General features: G+C 42.4%; 1 protein-coding gene across 2 annotated transcripts; it reads right to left on the bottom strand.

Moving 5' to 3' along the window:
- Window positions 1-5,256: 5,256 nt before the first annotated feature.
- On the bottom strand, window positions 5,257-22,092 carry noxa1 (NADPH oxidase activator 1). Of its 2 annotated transcripts, XM_018759052.2 has the most exons (16): window positions 21,907-22,092; window positions 21,279-21,456; window positions 20,805-20,887; window positions 19,958-20,066; window positions 18,220-18,351; window positions 17,925-18,032; window positions 17,757-17,816; window positions 17,636-17,673; window positions 16,810-16,948; window positions 16,564-16,635; window positions 15,046-15,133; window positions 14,864-14,964; window positions 9,989-10,149; window positions 9,780-9,885; window positions 7,279-7,402; window positions 5,257-5,973 (listed from the first exon to the last, which is right to left on the bottom strand). In XM_018759052.2, exons 2-16 carry the CDS (start codon window positions 21,450-21,452, stop codon window positions 5,858-5,860), a joined length of 1,611 nt encoding a protein of 536 aa, XP_018614568.1. In that variant the 5' UTR covers window positions 21,453-21,456; window positions 21,907-22,092; the 3' UTR covers window positions 5,257-5,857. The 2 variants fall into 2 exon arrangements, with proteins under 2 accessions (XP_018614568.1, XP_018614569.1); XM_018759053.2 differs by lacking the exons at window positions 21,279-21,456; window positions 21,907-22,092 and adding an exon at window positions 21,195-21,205 and having other exon boundaries at window positions 20,805-20,894.
- Between the last annotated feature and the right edge of the window lie 3,508 nt (window positions 22,093-25,600).

The raw sequence follows: 25,600 nt of genomic DNA on the forward strand, positions 1-25,600 counted from the left end.
TAAGAAATGACAAATGCCGACACTTTTCTTCATAAAGCAAATCCATATTATCAAAATATCCTGATATTCTCGAGGTTTGTTAATACATTGTTCACTGCCTTAAAGTATTACTAAAAACCTGTCTCATGCACCTGACTGAGTAGCTAGGAAATACTGTGAGAGAAAAAATTGATTTTACTGAATTGTATAAATTGGGGGAGTGCAGTGGCGCAGCAGCGCAGCAGCGCAGCAGGTTTGACCGGGTTCTGCTCGCTGGTGGGTCTGGGGTCCAAGTCCATCTTCGGGTACCTTGCAACAAACTGGCATCCTGTCCTGGGTGTGTCCCCTCCCCCTCCAGCCTTACACCCTATGTTGCTGGGTTAGGCTCCAGTTTGCTGCGACCGCACTTGGGACAAGCGGTTTCAGTCAGTGTGTGTGTGTATTAATTGGTACGTTCATTATCCATAATAATCTATAGAATTGTCAAGGTTTGTCTTAATGCCGGGTTAGAGTGGTCTGGAGCCTGCTTCAGAATCAGAGGGTGAATGGCAGACTATACCCTGGACAGGGTGCCAGCCCATTAAAAGGCAATAAACACAGTCACTGACACACTACAGACAATTTAGTCACCAATTCTCCTGAAACACATCCTTGGAGTGTGGGAGGAAACTAGAGCACCCAGAGGAGGCCCGTGTGAACATGCAAACTCTAGATTGACTGAGCCTGATTCCATCCAATATTAAAGCCCACTGCTTAGGAGCTTTGAAGCACCAGCACCGTCTGATGCACTTTACTGACTGCAGATAGCAGTGCTAGCAAAATTAATCAAGATAGTAATTGCTCCAACAGATTTGCATAAGTCCATAATTAATGAGTTACAGGGTCAACTGAACCACAAAACTAAACAGGTTAATATTGAACTTCTTTGGTTAACACTTGGCTCAAGTAAAACAGACTATGTCAGCAAATTCCAGCACTCCCCATGAGTGCAAATTGTGGGAAATGATCTGATGGCAGACTGCAGCAGACACGATGTCCCAGCAGAGCCTAGCTGGCCCATTTTAAAGTGAGGTATTGTAACTGGGCCATCCTCATCCTCCTCCCACTAGAGCCATGTGTCATTTTTGCAAAAAAAAACATTCAAATAAACATTTGAATAAAACCTATGCACCTTTTGTGTGCTTTTGTCACCTAACAGACACCAAAAATTGAAAGAAATGCTCATTATCTTGTGCTTTTACAGCACAGAAGGCCTTAATGAATGGCAGTTGTGTTTATTTCATGCAGATGTGTTCCAGCTTCAAGATGAGAAAGGAGGCAGTTGGTAACATACTGGTTAAAGACAGATTTGAGAGGAATCAGCTGAAAATGAAATCATTACAATTAAAAACTACTTAAAATGCTTGTTCCAGTATTAAAGCCAGACAACTTCATACTAAGAATTAGACTTCATGGCAAACATAGTGTAAATGTGCCATGCTGGGTCCCACCTGGTGGCAGGACAGAGGGCACACTCAAGGGTACGTGCAATTGTTGGAAATTTTTTAGTCACATTGTAAATCTTGCATGTGCTTGAGGAGTTTGGACATGCTATAAATATTTTATGGGCTTCTAGTTTATGTGTATCAGCCCTATTAGTTTTGGAAGCAGATTTACAACAAAGCCCTTCAATTTCCATTTTAAAAGACTTCTTTGACACTGAACAGCTAGTTTTTGAACGATACTCTAGCACGTCAGCATAATTAGACAGCTACTATGTATTTAAAACCAGTCATTACAGTTGTCCTAATGTTTGTGTCATAAAATAAAACAAACGGAATGAGAATTGAAGACGGCCGATGCGATGAGCCATCGTGTGTAGTAGTGTGTAAGCGATAAGTAAAAGAAATCTGCAACAGCGAAAGTAACCCGCGCACTCTGGGGTTCGAAGGTGATGTATGGCTCCACACACAGCTTGTCACTTTAATACTTGATGTGGAATCCCTGAGCTCTGCTCATCCAGCTCATGGGAGGGAGAGGGAAAACAGAGACACTGAGTGCAGGACATGGGAGACACCGTGGTTCCCAAAAACCCTACCCAATTATTTATTACAAGAAATGAAAGTATAGCATATACCGTATTTCCTTCTACATTAATTCTGATTTTTTTTTCTGTGTAATATACTGGCACAGTGGGTGGTGCTAGTGTCTCAGGACTTCTGGAATCTGCATTTGGCTATGGGCTTTAATCTGGTTCAGTCTGAGTGCAGTTTCTTTGTTTTTCCCGTGTTCACATGGGTTTCCTTCCCCAGTCCAAAGACATTGTGTTTCAGGTGACTAAATTGATTCTAAATTACCCATAATGTGTAAGTGAGCCTGTGTCTGTAAGCTTTTGTGTGTGTGTGTGTGTGTGTGTGTGTGTGTGTGTGTGTGTGTGTGTGTGTGTGTGATGGGCGTCATGTCCTGGGTGCACTTGCCACACACCTTATGCTTCAAGGATGGACTCCAGACAGCCACAACCCTGCACTCGAGGTTACCAGTAATGTATTGATGGACATTTTGTATACCTTTAAAAAATAGTAAAATAGAAAAACTCCCGGTTTTACACATTTCAGAGTTTCAAAAACGAATAGAGGTCCAGAAGAAAAAAAAAACTTGTTTTGATTAATTTATCAGACCACAAATATAAGTGGAAAATATTATTCATGCTTAGCTCTGCCAGGATGTAATTACGAAGAAATGACCGAAATAAAGTATATTACATGGTACAAGCACTTATTCAGCAGTGTATCCTCGGGTCCCTTCCTAATGTGCTGAAATTAAAAACAACGTTGTAGTGATACAGATATGTGTAACTAATGTATCGTCCTTACTTATCCATTTTTTATAACCGCATTAGGCCGACAGTCACTGGAGCGAATTCTGGGATGTGTAGGATATAAGATCGGATGCTGTCATTAACAAAAGAGAGTAAACAATGGGCTTCAGAACACGTTGCAAACATTTCAATTACCTTTTGCAACATCTCCAGTGTGGATTCATTTAAACTTTTCCAGTTAGTACGAAACTAAACCAATGCTTCATAAAGAACAGTGCCTTTAAGTAAGCGGAAAGTACAACTTGGTTTTTTTTTTTTGCTGATAACGTACTTCGAAAACCTTGAAACACCTCAAGCCTCAAATAAATGAACTTGCATATTATTCGTTTTCCATCATCAGATATCCCGTCTACATACAGTCAATCCTGAGGACTCAGACCTGATGTGTGAAATTTATTTCATAATGCATTTCTCCTGGTTTAACACACAGTCAGAGCTGCCGAATGGAGCCGGTGAGATTGCCAGCGACTCGGCACAGGACAAGCTGGGTATTTTTAGGTCCTTTGCATCAGCCTGAATGGAGCTCTCAACAGCTCCATGGATTCATTTTTCAGAGGCGAATCATTTTTGACAACAGATGAAAGCGCCTGATTTCTCCCTGCCTAATAATTCAAACTCACCCTTAGATCCTTTCCACAGCCAGAGGACTGAAAGTCTCTGCTCAGCTTAGCTCAGATCACCCCTTCTGAGGATGTGGTTTTCCCGTCTTGTCTATAACCACAACACACGATTCTAAAGAAATGGACAGAATAACTTAATTATGATGCTTTTTTACCCAAGTCAATACACAAAGTACGTCAAAAGGGGAAACCTTATTGCTGATTTTGACTGTGTTGACTGTGACATTTAGTTTTAATAGCAAACCAGTGAATGAAACCTATGTGTTTATCTACCATAGACTAGAAAACTGCACGCTGACAGTGTTTGTGGTGCCAAGCAATAAGACTGTCAAATCATTCCTTAGACTCTTTTTTGTTAAAGTGTGCAATAAATCAACGGTTGGTGTTGTTCAAAATGTATGAATTCTTATCTTTGTAGTAAAGCAGAGACAGGTGAACTTTAATTAGTATTTCAATTCCCAAGCCAAATTAGTCGAAGGTACAAAGTCAGATTTCACATAATCATCACAAACTGCGTGGTGTGTCTTGGTGTGTATATGTGTAGGGAGAGGGGTGAGGGTTTTAAATGGCATACTGGATGACTATGAGTAGAATACCAAACGGGTTTGAAATTACATTTATTCGTTTTGCTTATACTTTTCTCCAGTGCAACTGAAAATTATTTACCCATTTACATAGCTGTGTAGTTTTACTAGAGCAATTTTTGGGGGTAAATACCTTGCTCTAGGGTACTACAGCTGGGATTCAAACTTGCAACCTTCTGGTCCAAACACAGTAGCTCTAACCACTAAATATGACCAGCTGTGTCAGCACTTAAAACCACACTCTTCATAGATTCTTAGCCAGGGCTCAACAACATGCATACTCCGTCACATAATCACATAATAGTTAAAATTGTAGCATCCGTCCCTCCACGGCACTGATGAAGAGCCCTTGTCGGCCTCCATGGGCTGCAACAGACACACCCCTATTGGATTCAGCTTACGGCTCTAAGCAGACATCTCCGTTGCACAATAGGTGTGTTCCAGTCACACACCACCTCAACTATTTCAGCTGTAATCCACAGGTATAAAGAGAAACACTCCCAGGTCAGCCCTGTCGAGGTGATAAGGGCAATTCAGACGCTGTGATGTGCGGGAGGTGCCCCTAAAGCAGAGAAGTGTCGCCACCGACGTCTCGGATGCTCTCGCGTGAACTTTCGATGGTGACGACTGAATGCCAGCTAGGAGACGCTTCACTTTTACCAGGCCGCTAAACCTGGTGTGAACTTCGATCGCATGTGGTAGCACACATCAGCAGTATTGAGCACAAGGATTCCACCACGAGTGAGAAAAGCCCAATGTCGGCCTCTTGTGCCCTCTGCTGTCCAATGAGGCGACAGCCCGCAGTGCCATAAAGCTCTGCTCAAGCTGCAGGCAAATCTCTGTACACAATCTCTATGCTACATTCACTTATACTATGAATATGTTCTGAGTGACAGAACATCTACAGCCCAGTTACAACACAGATGTACAGTAATTATACAAGAAAGTGCAATGTAAATATAAAGAAAATAGATTATTAGAAGATGTGCTTGAGGATGCTTCGCTGTCCAAAACGCAGGAGTATACAGAAAATTAAGGAAAGAGATGGGAGATCACGCACCAACTTACTAAAATCAGTTTTTAATTTGCACAACATGAACATGTCTCGGGGGGGTCCAGTGGCGCAGCGGGTTTGACAGGGCCCTACTCTCCGGTGGGTCTGGGGTTCGAGTCCTGCTTGGGGTGTCCTGCGACACTGGCATCCCGTCCAGGACAAGCAGTCTCAGACAATATGTGTATGTGTGTGTGGACATGTCTCAGCAGAATGCCTTCATCATGATGTAAGCAGTGACATATCAGGTACAATGACTGTGTAACAGGTTTATGACATAAAATTTGTATCAACAGTAAAACATAAATCCCTAAAAAGTAAAATAAAATAGTGGTAACTAAAAATGGTATGAGAAATGTCATAAATCATTAGTGCACAACCGAGTAATAAAACCTTTGATTAAGTGGAAAAAAGTGATTAAGCCAGTGGTAGTAAAGGGCAACTGGAATATATACATATTCATACATGCCTGTAGGCATACTGACAACCACATAGATCTAAAGAAATCAACACACATAGACATACACAGATGAAGTAAAATCATGGCAAGTGCAATGAATGATTTAAAAAAGATGGTTTGATATCCATAGCAGCTCATCTATATTTGTCATAACAGTGATTTATTTTTATGTTATTATAGGTGAATTGTAGCTATAACAGAATTCAACAGTGTACCTAAGGCATCATAATGGCAGATAAGACAGTAAATGCAAACAGCATCATATAGGTGTAGTGTTATTCCTGTGTGTATTTCTTTTGGCCTAGGTCACTCCGCCTCTTGTCCCTCTGTGTTGTCGCCAGCTTCCAAATCCCGGTAGACAAAACATCTTGGGAAGATGCCAATGTTTCCACCAGTGTGTCCCTCTAGCCATTCTTCATTGACTGGGTGAAGAAAAGGTGAACATATTCTCATGTTTGTTCTCCTTATCCTCCCATCAGATAGATCATAGCAGCAGAGGTAATACACACCACACAGTAAATGAGAAAAAAGATGGAAAACAGAAATGTAAACCCTATCATGGCTACTGATGATTTAGTGAATGCCAAACACCTTTTTGATCTGAAGAAGACCTTTTTCCCAGTGCATGTTAACCTCAGTCATCTGGACATAATCCTCTCAAGCTGTGCTGTGGACTCTTCTATTTCCACTGCCTTCATGGCACATACACTCTCTCTTATCAGGCCTTTACCTCATTTTCCATCCTTCAGTGTACACAGAGGGTCCTTTTGGTTTGTAGTCTCTGACCTCTTCCTCTGCACTCATTCATTCCACATCAGACACGTTTCTATTTTTTCTTTACTTTTCTGTTTTGCTCGTGTTTTTACTCTAAGTGACACACAATTCTATAAGTAGGAACCTTGATCACAGGTGTTTCAGCGGGGGAATCTCCTAAGATTAAACTGTTCAGCTTTATACAAAAGAGTGACTGTTTTGACTGGCTCACTCTGGCAGGTTCACGCGTTAGCACTAGAATTGTACTGCAGCACGAGAATCTGAAACTGACCATACGTGCATGATCTTGCCTCTTGCAGGTGCTCAAATCTTTCCTTGACATTTGATATCCTCACATTGATTGAATTAAGCCTGACTGAACGTTGGGGTGACACATCCACACCCTTGTCACATCTGTGCCTAAGTACACTAGTTCTGTTGTGCCTTTGTTCTCTTCTTATTCACTAAACCTGCATTACTTGCATTGCCACATAACTAAATATTATTTGTTTGTCAAAGGATTATTTCACTGCTGTTTATCAGTGTTATGCCTGTAATACAGACCTCCTGGGGTTTAAAATGCAACTTGTTAGTTTTAGGTGTATAAGGCATTCATCAACTTATAGGGTTAGATAAGCAACAACAACAATAATTTATAGAAGTGTATTCTTAGGGTATTAATTCAGGGTAATTACCTTGATCAACAGTACAATAGCAGAAGGGGGATTTGAACCAGGACCTTTAAGATTACAAGGTGACAGCTGAAAGAGTACAATGAATCTGGTGCAGAAATATCACACATAATGAGCCAAATCAAACTGTCACTGTCATAAATAAATAATAAATAAGCTCTGGCTATTTGTAATTGATATCAGACTTTGTAGAACATGTTCACAAAGAAGTGAAAGAGAAACAGACACTCCAGTACCATGGGTTTAGAGTAGGAAGACCAGATCGAAAAGTACTCCCTTTACCTTCGCTAAGGATATCAATGGTGTCTCCTTCACTGAACTCCAGGTCCTCTGGTCCTTGAGTACTGTAGTCATACAGTGCCACAGTCTGGTACAGGATTCTTCTGCTGGCGAGTGGGTTCTCTGCCTGATGGAAAACAAGACTGTTGAGTTCAACTCCCTTCAAGTAAACACCACAAAAAAACTGAATACATATTGGTCATTTTCCCATTAGTTTTTTTGCCTCACAATTTAGTTACAAGTAAGAACAAAAGATAAAGCCACACATTTTAGGCAGCAAGATAAAGTACTTACATTTACATTTATCCATTTAGCAGACGTTTTTCTCCAACGTGACATACATCTCATAGAAAATACAATTTGTGCATTACATTAGGAGAAAGATAGCTGCAGATGTGTGATTCTAAAGTACAGTTAGTTTTTCACAATATGAACCAATGCTCATCACACGAGTAGCTGCATAAAGCTTTATCAGAATATCAACAATTCCTGATCACCTTCCTAGTATTTTTTTTTCTTTTTTAGAGATGCATATAAACGTTTACATTGCATTGCAGGAGTAGCTGTGTAAAGGATTGATCCGGGCATGATCTTAAAGTTATAGTGCATGCGCATCCATACCTTAAATGAATTTAAGAGTTTATGGGCGAAGTGAATCTGGAAGAGGTGACTTCTTCATTGGGATGTGTGAATTAACTATTAAAGCCTCCTTACAGTAATGCCAAGAGTCTTGGAGGTTCCTCTGCTGAGTCATGTTTTGCTTTATAATGGCGCTCAACCGAGGCTCAGTTTAATGGACATAAGAGATGTCTTTGCATCAAACTAATCCTCATAAATTGGACAAAAACATTCTTTGTTAATATACCGAAGAAACTTTAGTGTGCTCTATATAGTTTTCCCCCACAGAATACTTTGAGCCCTGAGGCAAAGAGACTATTAATGAAGTCCTCCCCACTCTCATTGTCAATATTACAGCATTTGGGGAGATAGACCTTAGTTCTTCCTACAGAATATCGACATTTTACCTTTACACCCAGTGGCTTAGGAATTCATTTTCCTCTTACTTCATTTGCAAATAACTTCTTTTATGAGCAACCCTAAACCAGAAAGAATTTTAAATTCATGCTGCTGTGCTTAGTCTACTTGATTATACAGGACCGAATTCTATTGATATTATATTACATTTTCTAAACTCAGCTTGGCTCTTTTGATAGTTCATTCAAATACTTCTCTCAAAAGTACATCAACAGAGTTTTGTACTTTTCTCAACTTCTCATGGCCAAACATGGAGTGTTTCAAAGCTTGTAGCCTGACAATAACCTGAAGACAGACGTTTTATATGTTTTCTATTTTGTCCTAGGGGGGTGCGGTGGCGCAGTGGGTTGGACCACGGTCCTGCTGTCCGGTGGGTCTGGGGTTCGAGTCCCGCTTAGGGTGCCTTGCGACGGACTGGCGTCCCGTCCTGGGTGTGTCCCCTTCCCCCTCCGGCCTTACGCCCTGTGTTGCCGGGTAGGCTCCGGTTCCCCGTGACCCCGTATGGGACAAGCGGTTCTGAAAATGTGTGTGTGTGTGTGTGTATTTTGTCCTAGAATATGCAATTTAGCCCATATGGTCGACTTCTACATCAAGAAACTGCATTGTCCAAGTCTTTATTTGTCAGGTTTGATCAGATACGTCACCTCTAATTAGGAGTGGAGTTTGGGTTGGGTTGTTTCAAGGTTACTCTCGGTGCATTTATACAACATAAACAATTTTCTAAAGAAAAACAGAGGCACCGCAAGAACTTCTGAATACCATATGGTATCCTGTTCATTCAGGTATAAGTTTTCAAATGCAGATCCAGAGTAACCATACTTCACCTGCACCAGTCTGCAGGCCATGGGCAGTCCCCACCTTGTCCATGTGCATGCTGATATGTATGTCCTCTCCCTGACTTGTCATTTGCTTAGCTAAGCTGCCAAATTTCTGACTGCTGATTTATAACTTTCCGTCCACCTCACGTTGTGTCTACCTCATAGAAAACCCTTGGCTGCTGCATTTAAATTTAAAACATTTCATTTATTCCAAATATATACAAATCATAGTGATTAACACTGGAATTGTTCAGTATAAAAAATGCCGATGAGTCCCAACGGACCATTTTAATTCCAAAAAACTGAGTTATCCTTTTTCCAACACCTGATGACGTAAAATTGTGGTGCATTTCAGAGGATAACTTGCAGTTCTGGCCACCAAATACAGAACAAACTCAGAGTGCAGTTAATCATAATGTCTTCTGAACTCTTTTATGCCAATTCTGCAGCTTTTCCATGATCACAGCATCACTCAGAAAACATTTATACTGCAGCTACTCCTTCGAGCATTGGTTAAAAAAAAGCATGAATGTGTTAACATTAAAAGTTCTGGAAAAATTATCTGCAGTATGGGATGTATCAGCTTCTGAGTCTTACTGAAAGAGACAAACACACAGAGGGTGAAGTACAGACTGAAAAACTCTACTGTACCTGGCACCACAGTGTGGCCCTGCCCATCTCTGCCCCTTCTAGGAGGGTGCGAAGCTCTTCCTGCCCCTCCAGTGGTTTTAGAACCTGTGACCCATGCAGCCTACGTCTGTGAGAGAGAGAGTCTGTGTGTGCATACAGTCCACACAGGGTGTGAATGTGATCCAGTATTTGCAATACACTCATAAGACTGATTCCTGCCATAGGTATACCTGAGGCGAAGGTGTGTGGGACTCTGCCCCAGTTTGTGTGCAATTTGCTCTTGCAGCGCGCTGTACGTAGTCTCCATTGGGACACGAAGGGACACCGTGTACCTGTAATGTACCTTGAGCACAACAGAGTCCCCGTCCTCGGCCTGCGGTGAACCAAGTTCCTATAAAACAGCAGGACAAATTCCAGCACATAAAAATAACATGTTATTCTTCAAAGAACACCAAAACCCAGTACACTTATACCTCTTCTACCTTACTAATACAACCAGTACTAGAAGTCTGCTCATAACTCAAATTGTTTTAAATCCGACCGCTACATCAGAGTCAATAAAATATTAATAAAACAGCTTAATCCATTAGTTTATTCATGGGTTAGGTTCCTTAAAAACATCAGATAAATCCATCCATCCATCCATTTTCTTGGCCGCTTTGTCCTTCTAGGGTTGTGGTGGCAATAGGGAGTGCAGAGAAGCCCAGACGTCCCGGTCCTTCGCAACTTCCTCCAGCCAAACCCGGGGTATCCCCAGGTACTCCCAGGCCAACTGGGAGATATAATCTCTCCAGCAGGTCCTGGGCCAACCTTAGGGTCTCATCCCAGTTGGCCATGCCCAGTATATCTCCAAAGGGAGGTGCCCAGGGGGCATCCTTACCAGATACCCGAACCAACTCAACTGGCTCCTCTAAATGTCGAAGAGTAGCGGCTCTACTCTGCGTTCTTTCTGCCCAGATGGCTGAACTCCTCACCCTGTTATGGAGAGTGAGTCCCACCACCCTGCGAACAAAACTCATTTCAGCCGCTTACTGTATCCGCAATCTTATTCTTTCCCTCCTTACCCAGAGTTCATGACCATGGGTGAGGGTAGGGATGTAGACCGACTGGTAAATGGAAACGTTTGGCTTATGGCTCAGCTCCCCTGTCACCAGTACAGTCTAGTGCAGCGACCGCATTACTGCTGCTGCTGCTCCTCCACCTGTGGCAAATTCTTATCCACCCCCAGTGCTTTGCCACTGTGGAGCTTTCCAGCTACCTCAGTGAGCTCCACCAGAGAAATGGACTCTGATACCTCGGAACCCTCTGGCCCTGACTCCTGTAAGGGAGGCATATCTCTCAGGTTTAGGAGTTCCTCAAAGTGCTCCTTCCACCTCGTGACAATGTCCTCATTTGAGGTCAGAGTTTCTCCACCTTTGCTGAGCGCAGCTTGAGCAAAGCTCCTCTGACCCCTCCTGCTGGATGGTTTTCCAGAATCTCTTTGAGGCCGACTAAAAGTCATTTTCCGTGGCCTCTCTAAACTCCTCCCATGCTTTAGATACTGCTTCTGCAATCAAAGTTGCTGTTGCCTTTTTTTTGCCTGCTGGTACCCATCTGCAGAATCAGGAGTCCCCAGAGCAAACTAGGCTCTAAAGGCCTCCTTCTTCAGCTTGACGGTATCAACCACCAGGTTCTTGGGTTGCTGCTGTGACTGGCACCAACAAGCTTTTGGCCACAACTGCGCCTGGCTGTTTACACAGTAGAGATTTTGAACAGGGTCCATTCAGACTCCATGTCCCTTACCTCCCCTGGGACATGGGAGAAGTTCTCACGGAGGTGGGAGTTAAAATCATTCCGGACAGGATCCTCTGACAGTCGTTCCCAGCACACCCTCACTATATGTTTGGGTCTACCGGGTCTGTCCGTCAGTTTTCCCTGCCATCTGATCCAGCTCACAACCAGATGGTGATAGGTTGACAGCTCAGCACCTCTCTTCACCCGAGTGTCCAAAACATGTGGCCTCAAGTCAGATGAAACGACTACAAAGTCAATCATTGATCTTTGGCCCAAGGAGCTATGGTACCAAATACACTTATGAGCATCCTTGTATTCGAACATGGTGTTTATTATGGACAAACCATGACTAGCACAGAAGTCCAATAACATTTTACCATTCGGGTTTAGATCGGGCAAGGTGTTCTTTCCAATTACCCCCCTCCAGATTTCCCAGTCATTGCCAACGTGAGCATTGAAGTCCCCCAGCAGGACTATGGAGTCTGTAGGTGGGGTCCTGTCCAGAATCCCACCCACTCTCTCCAAGAAGGTCGAATGCTCTGAACTGCTGTTTGGTGCATAAGCACACACAACAGTCAGAGTTTTCCTTTCTGCAACCATAAGTCGCACTGAGGCGACCCTCTCGTCCCCCAAGACAATCTCCAACTGTATGGCAGCCAGCCAGGGGCTTGTGAGTATCCCCACACCTGTCTGGCACCTCTCACCCAGTGCAACTCCTGAGTAGGAGAGAGATCACACCCTATCGAGGAGTTTGGTTCCAGAGCCAACACTGTGAGTGGAGGTGAGCCCAACTATGTTGGTATCTCTCAACCTCATGCATCAGTTCCAGTTCCTCTCCCCCCAGTGAGGTCATATTCCATGTGCCACGAGCCAGTTTCTGCCGCAAGGGTCCGTGACCCCGTGCACCACCCTGCCCCCTCCTAATGCCTGAAAGGCATTGCACCCGACCCCCATGCTAGACCTTGCGGGTGGTGAGCCCACATGGTCCCCCCATGTTGCTTTTTCGGGCTGAGCCCAGCCGGGTTATGTGGGCTGCCCGGCCACCAGGCGCTCGCCTAGGAACACTACCCTAGGCCTGGGTCCCTGGGTCTCTGTGACCCTATTCAGGCCAGGGTAAACATTGACGTTCGCCATACAGGTTTTTCGGATCATATTAATTTGGATCTTCACTCCAGATCTGGTTGCCATGAGAGTCCCTACCAGGAGCATACTGCTCCCGACGATATAGCTCTGGAGATCTCTAGATCACGCAAGCCATTCTGCCATGACAAGGTTCCGATCCAGGAAGGAACATCAGATAAAGTCATAATAAATTAAATTCAATGTGCAGTGCAGGGTCTCAGCGTTCCTCTATCCTGGAAACATCAGCATAATAATAGACAAGTACCCCTATTTATTAACTGGGTAGTTTCTGTAAAAGTCTGAGGTATAGCTGCAAAAATAATTAAACACATAAATAAATAGCTGAATAAAATCACTCCTGCATAACCAGATTCTGTTCAAAGTTTCAGTTCTGAGTGCATTTTCCTCCATCTAAAAGTAGCAAGCAAAAAAAGTAAGTGAATTTCTTTCTGCATCAGACAAATTTTAGAAAATAAAATGAACAAAATGCAGTTAAATTAATAAACCGGGAAATGTTCACTTTTTGAAAATTCATAACCCAAACGTTCATAACACAAGACACAATTATAATTGGCTAAATCAATAAGTTCATACCGTTAAATAAAAACTAATTTTACAATTACAAGTTGAATTGCATAAAAACAAAATATATACACACGCACAATATAGTATTTTAACAATGAAAATATAAGGAAACAAAGTAATTTAAAATGGCATTGACAGCAAAATAACAAACATAATATTCCTATCTAAAGCATTTCTATAGTCACATTAAATAAAATTTAGGAAGATGACTATGTGTGCAAAAAGTTTTTGAAAACTATGTGTGTAATAATTTTTTCATTCAAGCTGCAGGACCCACGAAGCTCTGCAGGCCACCTGAGAGCAGTGGCAGATTCTCGGCAGGAATCTTTCTCTGAGACTGTCATTGCAAAAAAAAATCATGGGTGCTCCTCTAATATACAAACAATATTCACATGACAGAGGGGGCTGCGGTGGCGCAGTGGGTTGGACCACGGTCCTGCTTTCCGGTAGGTCTGAGGTTCGAGTCCCACTTGGGGTGCCTTGCGACGGACTGGCGTCCCGTCCTGGGTGTGTCCCCTCCCCCTCTGGCCTTACGCCCTGTGTTACCGGGTAGGCTCCGGTTCCCCGTGACCCCGTATGGGACGAGCAGTTCTGAAAATGTGTATTCACATGACTTCAGGTCTGGGGTTTCATAAGTCAGATAAATAGGTTCAACCATCAATACTGTATCTACTTTTTGACGTAGAACTACGTGTTTCTCCTCACTAGGTGGGGGGGTAACTTGGGAATTGACGGTCACGTAAAAATGCAACCCGTCACATAAAAATGCAACCCTTTCTCGCTGCTACTGCTCGCAAATGAAAAGACACAGAGAGATAGCGCATATGCCGTTGGATAGAGGAAGGAACACCGCATCACACGACATATGAACGGCCACTGCCGTTTCAGCCTGAGCAAGCTGGCAACGTTGTGAAAATGTCCCACATTTGGCTCGTTATGGAGTTGCTGAGCGTTGCACTACATGTCACCGCATTCGAACCACATGTCATAGCGTTGACATCGGCACCTCAGTTCATCGCTAGAGAGCCGCGCTATCGGACACGTATCGCGCCGGCAGGAAAACCTACATTTAGACTGAGGTAGGGGGCCCGAAGGCGGATCATCAAAGAAACATTTCAAAGACGCCCAACAAACACGTTGCAAAGTACTATCGCGACCAATGATCTGCACTTAGGGAGCAAGCCAAGGCCTCCAGGATTCTAAAGACACCAGCCAAGACACCGGCTCAGCGAAAGCGTGAGCAGTGTGCGCGGGAAGGTGGTGCGGGAGGTTGCAAAATCGCCTCAGGCGTCCTCGGAGCCACAACCATCGACTTCTCGCATACCCGACATGGCCGTGCAGCACGAGCCCATGGATGTGGATGCAACCGCAACCGACCTGATATCTGGGCTGAGTGGGTCAGGGCTCACCACCCACAAGTAGTTCTATGTAAAGATATGCAGCATAGTAAAGCTATGCACCTGAAAATTTTTCTTTTGAAGGACTTGGACTGCGTTATTCATCTGCTCAATGACAGTAGCTCTAAAAATGTCACTATGAACACAATGTTTATGAATGCCTGTGTCTTCTAAATTCTACTAAATAATTCTGAAGGCATATTGGTAACAACATCACTTTTTACTCACCTGTTCAGTAGAGCTGTCAGCGATGGCTGAGTACTTGGGTGGCGGCTGAGAAGGGAAGGTAGAGCTGGCATAAGTCGGAGGAGAAGACACAGGTGGAGACACTGTAAAGCAAACAACAGAACATCTGTCAGACATATTTAGCCGCCATCACCATCAGTACTCCCAAACCAGCGTGAATGTACCTGGCTGCTGTGCAGTGACACTAGACTGGGTCTGTGGGCGAGTGGGTGGCTTGAGGCCTGGTGGCAATGGAATTCCACTGGGAACACTCTGTAACAGAAAGAGAAAAGCTGTCCCATCCATATACCTTTCATCAAGGAATCAGGAATGAAATAAAGGATAGGGTTAGAATTAAGTGAAGGCCTCATTTCAGTGCCAGCTTTCCTCTCACTTCTGTCCTCCAAAGTGAATTAACCCCTGTTTCATTGGCCCAATTAATCATGATGCAACAGTGCTTAGCAGATGGAGTTTTGGGAAGACCATACTACTATTAAGCCAGATTCTCTCCAAAAAATAATAAAAATAAGGGCCAGCCTTACATTTCATACCTAACTGAAGAAAAAAGAAAGAAAAATGTCTTAATTAATAGAAGCTGCTTAAAGTTTTAAGGGGGTGCGGTGGCGCAGTCGGTTGGACCGCGGTCCTACTCTCCGGTGGGTCTGGGGTTCGAGTCCTGCTTGGGGTGCCTTGTGACGGACTGGCGTCCCGTCCTGGGTGTGTCCCCTTCCCCCTCCGGCCTTACGCCCTGTGTTGCCGGGTAGGCTCTGGTTCCCCATGACCCCATAAGGGACAAGTGTGTGACAGGGAGGCGTGGTGGCGCAGTGGGTTGGACCGAGTCCTGCTCTTCTGTGGGTCTGCGGTTCGAGTCCCGCTTGGGGTGCCTTGCGACGGACTGGCGTCCCGTCCTGGGTGTGTCCCCTCCGGCCTTACGCCCTGTGTTACCGGGTAGGCTCCGGTTCCCCGTGACCCTGTATGGGACAAGCGGTTCTGAAAGTGTGTGTGTGTGTGTGTGTGTGTGTGTGTGTGTGTGTGTGTGTGTGTGTGTGTGTGTGTGTGTGTGTGTGTGTGTGTGCTTAAAGTTTTATTTTATGTGCTATTTTATGTGATGTATAAAACTTCTCTTTATGAAACAGCAGCAGTATTTTATTTGTACTGTCAAATGTTGTACAGAGGGACTGAGATTTACTTTGGAATTTTAACTTGCCAATAAAAAAAGAAAAGCTCACAAATATCTTGCAGATATGTAATATCTAGTGGTTTTTTTATGGATTCTATCTGGGATTACTGGAATGGTCAATACGTGGCCAAAGTGTGCTCAGTGTCCAAACCAGTTTTATGGAGCATGCTATACTTGCTACATCTAGGTCATGTAAATTTTAAGATGTAGCAAGAACCATTGAGTTGAACAACTTTGACCAGGAGCTCCACAGCAGCGGAGCAAAGTAAGAATCCCTCATAATCAATGTGAGTGAGGCAGAAATACATAGTTGTTCTGCTGCTTACTAATAGAGCGCCTCCTTCAGACTAGTGTGACACACTGCTCCTCCCGTTAGCGTGAGGCAATCTGCCATACAACGGCATGGCTAAGGCCTTAGGAGAAGGTATGTAAGTAGAGCAGACAGTGGTGGGGATGTATCTGGTGAAACATGGGGAAGACACTTGAAGAAGAAGAGGAGAAAAGGTAGAAGGAGCAGTTGAACCTTTGTCTTCTTTTTGCCTTTGGACTTGTTGACATCCACAGGGTCCAGCAGAGAGAGTGGAAGCAGGCCTTTCTGCAGAAAAAGAGGATGAAAGAGAAAGACAGAGGAAGTGTGTGGAAAGTGAATCTCTAGCGATACCATGCTAATGATACTAGTGACAAAATCACAGACGTGTATTTGCAGAGAGGATGGTCACAGGATCAAAAAACACTGGTCATTATCAACACCCAAGGTTCCCCTCCTCACCTGTCCATCATAAATGACAGTAACAAGGCCCTCTGCATTTGCGTTACTAAAGACGAAGACGATGCTGCCTCCAGGAACGGACAGTTCCTCAGGACCATGGGCCATATAAGGGCTACGAAGTCGCATGTAGCACGAATCCCTGTGGAAGAAGGGAAAGGGAGTACTAGTGTCCACTTTCATCACAGCACAGAAAAAAGGAAATATTTCGGCGGTTTCTAGCGATGGAATGTATCCTAGATTTTAAAATTTATGTGAAATCAGCTAGAAACAATGAACAATTGAACAAAGCTTTCAGGAACAGCAACAAGAATATTTAGGAGAAACAAACAGCTGAGACATTTTTAAACTTACTCCGTTTAGTGAACCAATTCAAAATGAGAGTGAAAAAGGAAATACGCAATGTGTAATTGTAGAGAAATGTTGTTCTTAAAACGGCTCATTATCGCCCATGGTTTTATTACAGAAATTCCTTCCTTCACTGTCAGTAACTGATTGTCCAGTGCAGGATTGCGGTGGTCTGGAGTAAATCCCAGAAATATAGGGTGTGAGGCTGGGTGCACCATGGACAGAATGCTAGTCCATAGCGGAGCAATCACACACTCATTCACTCACACACACACACACACACACACATACACACACACAATGAACAATTTAGAGTCACTAATTCACCTAAAAGACATCTTTAGACAGACAAGAAAACCATAAAAAGAAAAAAAGGGAACACAAACAATATAAGAAATAAAGATGGGCTAATAGTAGTGATAAAACTTGTAATGCACACACATGATTTAAAAAGTAGTTCAACTTCAGTGCATATACTTACTGAGATGGGTCTCCTTTGGGTTCATAGTATCCAGGTTTCTGCAAAAACGTGATCCATGAACAAATGGAGAAAGCAGTGTGGCACAAGTCAAGTTTCTCATAAGTTAAGGGAACTGACTTACCTGCATCCTGAGAGGTTCAAAGCCACCAAAGTCATCATTAGGGATCATAGAGGAAATTACCTGAGAGAATAATCACAGAGGCACTTGGACTCTGACACATTACCAAGCAGTGTTGTTCAAGTTTTCATGGGTATGAGACATTGTACAGTAGTCGGTGAGTCATAGTACCTTTGCTTTGCCCAGGAAATCTCTCTGCTGTAGTTGTTCTATATCCTGCTTCCTGGGTCGAAACACCTCTCCCTCGGGGACCAACAAAGGGTCCAATATCTCCTTCCTCTGTATGCGTGAGAGACACAGAGAGTAGACTGTGAATAGCTGTTCGCTCATGACATCACTGGTTGCCTTCTCGCCACTGCTAACATTAATAATTGTCCTCATAAAAGTATTTAAAAGATGACCCCATGGAGTTAGAAGCAAAACACTATATGTCGTGCAATAATTTACTGTTCCCGCAATTACTTACAGAAAGACTTTCCAAGGCAACCTCCACTGTCCCTGCACGTCCTCCTTTCTCCTTGGAAGCCTTCTCCAGGATGCTGCCAGCTTTTTCCCACAAACCCAGTCTGCAATGAACCACTGCTGCATTGTACAGGACCTTCCCACATTCAGGGGAAAAAGGACAGTCAGGGGTTTGGCATATTATTAGTTTGTACAGTGAGCTCTATCCATAAAGACACGCTGCTCTACACGTACTTTTATTTACTTACGTTTCTTAACATTGCAACGTGTGTGACTCAGTGATCAACAAGGAACCGATAGACCAATCAAAAAACACAGAGAACAGTGACCTCTTTTGTAGGGAACATTATACTGTGAGTTTCCTGGGTTTTTCCATTTCTTTTTCCACCCCAGCTCTCTCAGTTACACAAACAAACATAAAATGTGTAACTGGCACAGCCAGGTCTTATCAAAACAGATACACATCATGGCTCAGAAATGTTAGGAATTTCTTGTTTGATTACAACACTGTATAACCTTTGAATGTCTTTTGTTCTTTACTTTGAAAAAGCCATTGTCTGTGGGGTGAAATTAGTCTCAGATTAGTCTGTTGAGATCATGGTGTATCATTTTACAAATATTGGCTATGATTTGAATATTTAGATCATGTGCAAGGTAAAAATCAATGTCTCTAAGTGTGCATAACCATTTAGAAATAAATGCAAAGACACTATCAAACATGCAAAATGACGAACTGGTGGAACGAAATTTTCAAATATATATCATGCTTTTCAGATTAACATGACAAACTAAACAAAATGTTTTACAGAGTTCATCTGTGTATAAGTATAATCACTGTAAATTCTTACAGCTGTGGTGATAAATACATTTCAAGGTTACAAATTCAAGGTTAAGTGAATGGTTAAATGAATAAAATTCAAGGTTAAAGTTTCCTCTTTTTGCATGGAATGGAAGTCACCAGTTATTCACAGTATGTGGAACAGAGCATGACAATCCTCACACACACACACAAATAAATAATAAATAAATTATACTGCATGTAAAGTACGTACAAAGTACTATTACTAGTATTTTTTTTTCTCCTAATTCCTGAGAAGTTGTTAGACCCAAGTCTTACTTAATTACTCTCTGTAATTCAATTTCTAAATTCACAATTCACTGTAAAGTCACAATTGCTAAAAGCTACATAATACAGATATACCTTGATTTTTTCAAAGGCTATCATCTTTAACAACCTTAGTAACAAGGTCAACATTTCATGTTTATGAGATGTATCTGTCCATAACAGCCATTGAGTAGAAGTATGTGGAAACTGCATTTTATTTCTTATCATTTTAAATTTGTTTCATTTTAATATAGCCCAGAGTTAATGAAGTGTTTTTGTTCATTATGTCTATAGCCAAGTTTTTAAAGAACCCAGCTTAGTGATCACCAACAATCAGAATCATCATACAATTGCTGCAAAAACCAAGGAAGCGAGTTTAATTAATACGGCTCACGCTAGTTTTCTGTTTGGGTGTGTTTTTCTGCCAGCTAAAAGCTAGGCAGGAAAATCCCTGTCCTTGTCGCTCCGCAAAAGAAATTTAAAAAACAGATTGGTCAAGAAAATAAATTAAATAAGCTAGAAAATATTGATATGGTGAAAAAGACCATTGATAAACATAAGGAGCCGGTACACTTGCTTGTCACAATCTCACATCCCTAAGCAGACAGCCAAGGCGTTTATATCTCAAATCAGTCACCTGCCAGCTGTAGAGCTTGTAGCGCAATCCAAGCTGTCTATAGTCTATGACACTGTTGTCTCTCATGTACTTCTGGGCCCAGATACAGTCACTTAATGCTTCCTCCAGTCTGCAGAAAGGGAGACCTTCATGGCAACAGCACTGACATCACCACATCATCCTTCTTCTAGCTTATCCAACATGCAGTCATCTTCATCAACCTAAATATGTTACTGATTCATTCTCATGCAAAAGTCGAACATCTTGTGAACGACCAGTTTGGAGAAAGTAAGCCTCTTCAAAAACCTAATTAAAAACAACAAATCAATTAATGTATTTTAGAATGATATGTTAGACAGGAAATTTCCCATCCAAATGTCTGCTAACTCCACAGTATGTTGAAGGACGGACAGTGCTGAGCACATCCAATTAGTAATGATATGTAACACAACAAATCTGTTTGAGCAGCTGCCTTCAAGCACAGTCAAACACAACTCAGTCTGAAAACATTAGCTGCTCGGCTGTGATGATATTCTCCTTTTAACACAGTTTGCATTACAATTTTATAAAAAATACTGAATTTGGCTTTAATGCTATTGCTCACGGGGGTGCGGTGGCGCAGTGGGTTGGACCACAGTCCTGCTGTCTGGTGGGTCTGCGGTTCAAGTCCCCCTTGGGGTGCCTTGCGACGGACTGGCGTCCCGTCCTGGGTGTGTCCCCTCCCCCTCCGGCCTTACGCCCTGTGTTGCCAGGTAGGCTCCGGTTCCCCGTGACCCCGTATGGGATAAGCGGTTCTGAAAATGTGTGTGTGTGTGTGTGTGTGTGTGTGTGTGTGTGTGTGTGTGTGTGTGTGTGTGCTATTGCTCACCTGCCATTCAGCGTGTGAACCCCAGCTCTCTGAAAGAAGCCCACAGCTAATCGCTCATCCTTTGCAATGACCTGATCCAGAGCCTAGATGCTCAAGAGAAACCCAGAACAAAAAAAATTCACATGATAATACAATAACAGAATTATAGAGCACAGAATGGGGGAAAAAAAAAATGGATAAAGGAACGGTAAAGGACATGTCCGTGCAGGGCTCACTCCCAACTACTGCTATAGGAACCCTTAAGCAGGGCAGTATTGCGCCAATAAAATACCCATCTGTATAAATGGATCAAATACTGTAAGTCACTTTGGATAAACACATCAGAACTGAAACAAACAAATAAAAATATTCAAGGAAAGCACAAGCACAAATCCAGAAAAACGCATTTACGCTCTAATGTGACATGAAGAAAAGACACGGAACATATACACGAGAAGCCTCCTCCCACTACTCTCCAGGTGCTGTTTCCCTCACCTTGACGGCAGGCTCCAGCTGGCCGAGGGCCAAGTACGCAGATGCGGTAACAAAGAGCGTGCGGGAGGTGGGCTCTGTTATTTGGTTCAGCTTGGAGAGAGCACCTTCCCAGTCCCGCTTATCCACAGCCTGCACTGCTTGGTTCCACAGCTGCAGCAGTTCCGTGTAGAGCATGGCTCTGAGGAATCATGGAAAACATGGAGAAAGAGAGCGAGAAAAGCCACAGATGAGTCAAAGCTTCCTGAAATCCACCGCGGGATGCAAATTACGTACAATTAAAAAAAAAAAACACAGACCATAGCATGATCAGGTGAGCAAGCTTCAACCTAAAACGAATACTAACTAGTATTTAAATACAGGTATTAAGTATAGACACAAAGTTATGTTGTACAGCAGTAAGAGAATAACTGGATGTACCATTTTCTAGCGTTTCAGTCCCGTTTACTTCATCATTACACTAACGAACATGTTTGAACTCCAGGGGACTGAACATCACTTTGTGTGAAACATTTCAATAAAACGACTGTCTGACAGTATAACTTTATAATATTTTATACTGATCAGATCATCTCTATTTTCTTTGAAAGTGTACTGTAGAACAATGCTGTAAAAAATACCAAGTGCTTACCGTAGTGCCAAGCTGTAGCCACAACTGGACAATGTAGAAACTAGCTGAGGTGTTCCTGTGAAGGCTCCAAGTAATGAGAGCTGAAAGGAGAGAACTCACAAGCTAGACTAAGGAGAAAAGGAAACGAGAATCAGTGAGAGTACAAACTTCTGCTCACGGCGAAGTACAAGGAAGTTCCCTTCACATTCCTGAGAGAAGGGGTGGAGACAAACCTGACGGGAGCAGCAGAAGGAAAGAGGAAAATAATAAGACACAGACAAATGAGTCAATGTAAGAGAAGTACACAAACACACCTTAAAACACAATGCTTTACTTGGAAAATTCACTGTCAAATGCATGGTGTCTGAAACCGCTTGTTCCGAGCAGGGCCGCGGCGAGCCGGAGCCGAACCCGGCAACACAGGGCGCAAGGCTGGAGGGGGAGGGGACACACCCAGGATGGGACGCCAATCCATCGCAAGGTACCCCAAGCAGGACTCGAACCCCAGACCCACCGGAGAGCAGGACCCGGCCAAACCCACTGTACCACCGCGCCCCCCCCATCACTGTCAAATAATCACATGGTAATGAATTTTAAAAAAAATCCCAAAACCTGCAATTCGTTATGTATTATTATTCCTTTTTGGTGGCAAAGAAGCATTCTGTCCACTGCCTTGATGTTACCACAAGTTGTCCTTGGAAATAGAAAACAGTTGACTTCAGGAAAACATCCTCATGTTGTATGTTATTTACAAGAACTCAGATTTGTATATCTTCAGGAATGTGGCTTGACCAGAAGGCTCTACAGTGTTACAATAAACAATGGATTTGGAAAATATTTTGTGAGTTGCAAAAGTACACATGTTTACTATTAATTCCGTTCAGTGCAATAAGGATATTGGGATATTTTTCTAAATAATAGATGATGGAAGGAAATACGTGGCTGAAATTAATCACAATATGCAGCTGTATAAACAAGATTGATCAAGATAACTTTTATACTGTACCGCCCCTCTCTTGCTCATCTCAGTGGTACTTGATGAAACGATGAACCTGGCTTTCAAAGAAACTAACCTAGGTCACAAATTTGGCAGCACTTTTTTCCTTAAGCTAATGCAGGTACAAGGAGATGTAGAAGCAATTCCAGAAATGTGTCGATTTCATTTCTGCCAGACTTACGATGATCTGAACCGTCACCGCAGTGTGCTTCTTCACACAAAATGGTGAGAGAGACAGAACATTAAAGCCACAACATGAACCTCCTGCTCATATCCCAAATCTAGAGTACACACTTCATGGATTGCAACATTACTCTACGGGATAGATTTATTGCATTTTATTTTAATATTTGCTTCTAATAAAATGATGAATAACATGGTTTTTGGTTATTACGGTAATGAAAACTAGCGATAAGTTTGACCTTTACATAATCATGTGTTTGTTTTACATATTTAGGTGAACATGGTTTTTATGTCTCAGGGTCTCTTTATACTTTATGAACATTTAAATTACAGTCTGTTCTGCTATAATGCAATAACTGTATTCCCACAAAACACACTGCGGCATGCATGGGCACGCCAGGTTCTGGGAGTGACCAGGTGGGTGGATTTCCAAGTATTTTTAATTTTCTTTCTCATAATAAAAAATGAGACACAAACACAGATCTTAGCAAAGCAGTGGGATGGTTTTTCAGATATCGCAAAATTCATTTATTAAAAACAACAACTAAGAATTAACAGGAAATGAAAAATAAAGCAGTGTGTAACCTAATAAATTAAGACAATTCTAAACATACAACATTATTTTTCCAAATCACAACAAGGCTTCTCTAATGAACTACCCGGAGTAAAAGCCTCCAGACAACACTCTTTCCTCTCTGTATAGTCTCTGTCTTTTAAAGAGTCTCTTCATTATTGTGGCGAGGTATGGGAAAACATGGTATGCATTTCTTGTTAACCAGCTATGTCTAGGTGTGGCGGTCAGTTCAGGTGTGGAATGAAAGTGGCCAGGCCCCAGTCTGGGACAATCACATTTTAGTAAATTGAATTATGAAAAAAAGATTCAGAGAGAAAAATGATGATGGGGCAGAGTACATAAAATAGTCACAGTTACATAGAAAAAAAAAAACTCATGATACTCAAAATCAGGTTAAAATATAAAAAGCCTACCTGAAACATCTACAAAACAATATTCATTGTAAATAGCTATTAAAAGCACAAGAAAATTGTAAAAGAATATGCATTTTTTGATAGTGTACCTTGAGAAGATATTAAGAAGATGGAGAGACAATTACAATATCTGTACAATTACAGAGACTATGGTAGTGGGTCTTTTATATCTTCAGTATCTGATGACTCACTTTCAGGTGGATGTGGTGCAGGAGATACACAAAAGTAAGTAGTCAAACTAAATGTTGATGGCTCTGGTTCTGTAGTTTTAGCTGACTCTTTTGAAGTTTGGGGCTTGAAAAAAACATCTAGTGCTTGTGCTGCTTTGCTATTCTTCTCCTTTCATTGAGGAGGTCCTGGTAAGGTGACAAAGCAGATTTTATAAGGCGAATGACTTTTCTGCTACGTTCTGCATTGTAGTCATTGTGTTCTAACAGCTGTAGTTGTTCATCCACGTTGCGTAGAATTGAAGATAACACAGAAGTGCTTAGCTCACGTGGTGCAGTAACTTTGACCTCTTCTTCATCCTCTTCCTCATCTACCTGTGATCAGCCACAAATTGCTGCAGATCTTCAGTAGATAAGTCTTCTCTATGTGACTACAGCAACTCCTCAACATCTTCCTTTTCCACCTCTTCAAAGCCAACTTGCTTGGCAACAGCTACACACTGATTCTTTATTACAGGAAGCTCCTTTAAAGACTCAAAGACTTTGAAATCCCAGATGAAATCTGAGAGAAGCTTGTACCATACATGATGTAAACAATCCTTTGTGACTTCACCCCAGGCCTCCACAATAATATCAATTGCATGCTTGCTGTTGAATTTCTTCCAGAACTCAGTCACACTTGGTGCATTTTCTCCCTCAGTTGCTTCTAGAAGCTTCTTAAACATGCACCTCAAATAATATGCTTTGAAAGCTATAATAACACCGTGGTCCAAAGGCTGAAGAAGTGAAGTGGTGTTGGGAGGCAAAAAAAGAACATTTATGTTTTCTGAAAGCACCGCAATAGTAGGAGGATGACTTGGTGAACTGTCAACAATGAGGAGAATCTTGAAAGCTAATTTTTTCCCTTTACAGTAGTTCCTGAGAACATCTTCAAGAACTTCCACAACAAATTCTGAAAAAAAATTGTACCAGTCATCCAACCTTGTTTACTTGATCTAAAATAGACACCAAGATTAGACTTGAGATAGCCTGTTAAAGCACGAGGGTTAGCTGCATGATACACAGCAACAGGCTTCAGCTTGAAATCTCCACTGGCATTAGCCCCCAACATTATAGTCAGGTGGTCTTTTGCAGCCTTAAAACCTTGGGCTCGTGCTTTGTCTTTTGAAATGCAGTCCCCTATGGGCATTCTCTTCCAATACAAGCCAGTTTCTTCAAAACTGAAAATCTGGTCAAGAGTATAGCCTTCCTCATCAATCAGCTTCTTTAATGCCTGAGGAAATTTTGCAGCGGCTTCTTCTTCTGAACTTGCTGCTTCACCGATTAATTTTATATTAGGTAAAGCATAGCGGTTCTTCAAGCCCGAAAACCAACCGCTACT

Source organism: Scleropages formosus, chromosome 17, assembly GCF_900964775.1.
Source record: "Scleropages formosus chromosome 17, fSclFor1.1, whole genome shotgun sequence".
Classification (NCBI taxonomy): Eukaryota; Metazoa; Chordata; class Actinopteri; order Osteoglossiformes; family Osteoglossidae; genus Scleropages; species Scleropages formosus.

Coding starts and splice junctions, on each gene's coding strand:
- noxa1 (XM_018759052.2), bottom strand. CDS start 21,452: ATGCTCTACACGGAACTGCTGCAGCTGTGGAACCAAGCAGTGCAGGCT. Junction 18,033..18,219: donor TTGCCTTGGAAAGTCTTTCT/GTAAGTAATTGC, acceptor TCACGCATACAG/AGGAAGGAGATATTGGACCC. Junction 15,134..16,563: donor AAGGCAAAAAGAAGACAAAG/GTTCAACTGCTC, acceptor TTTCTGTTACAG/AGTGTTCCCAGTGGAATTCC.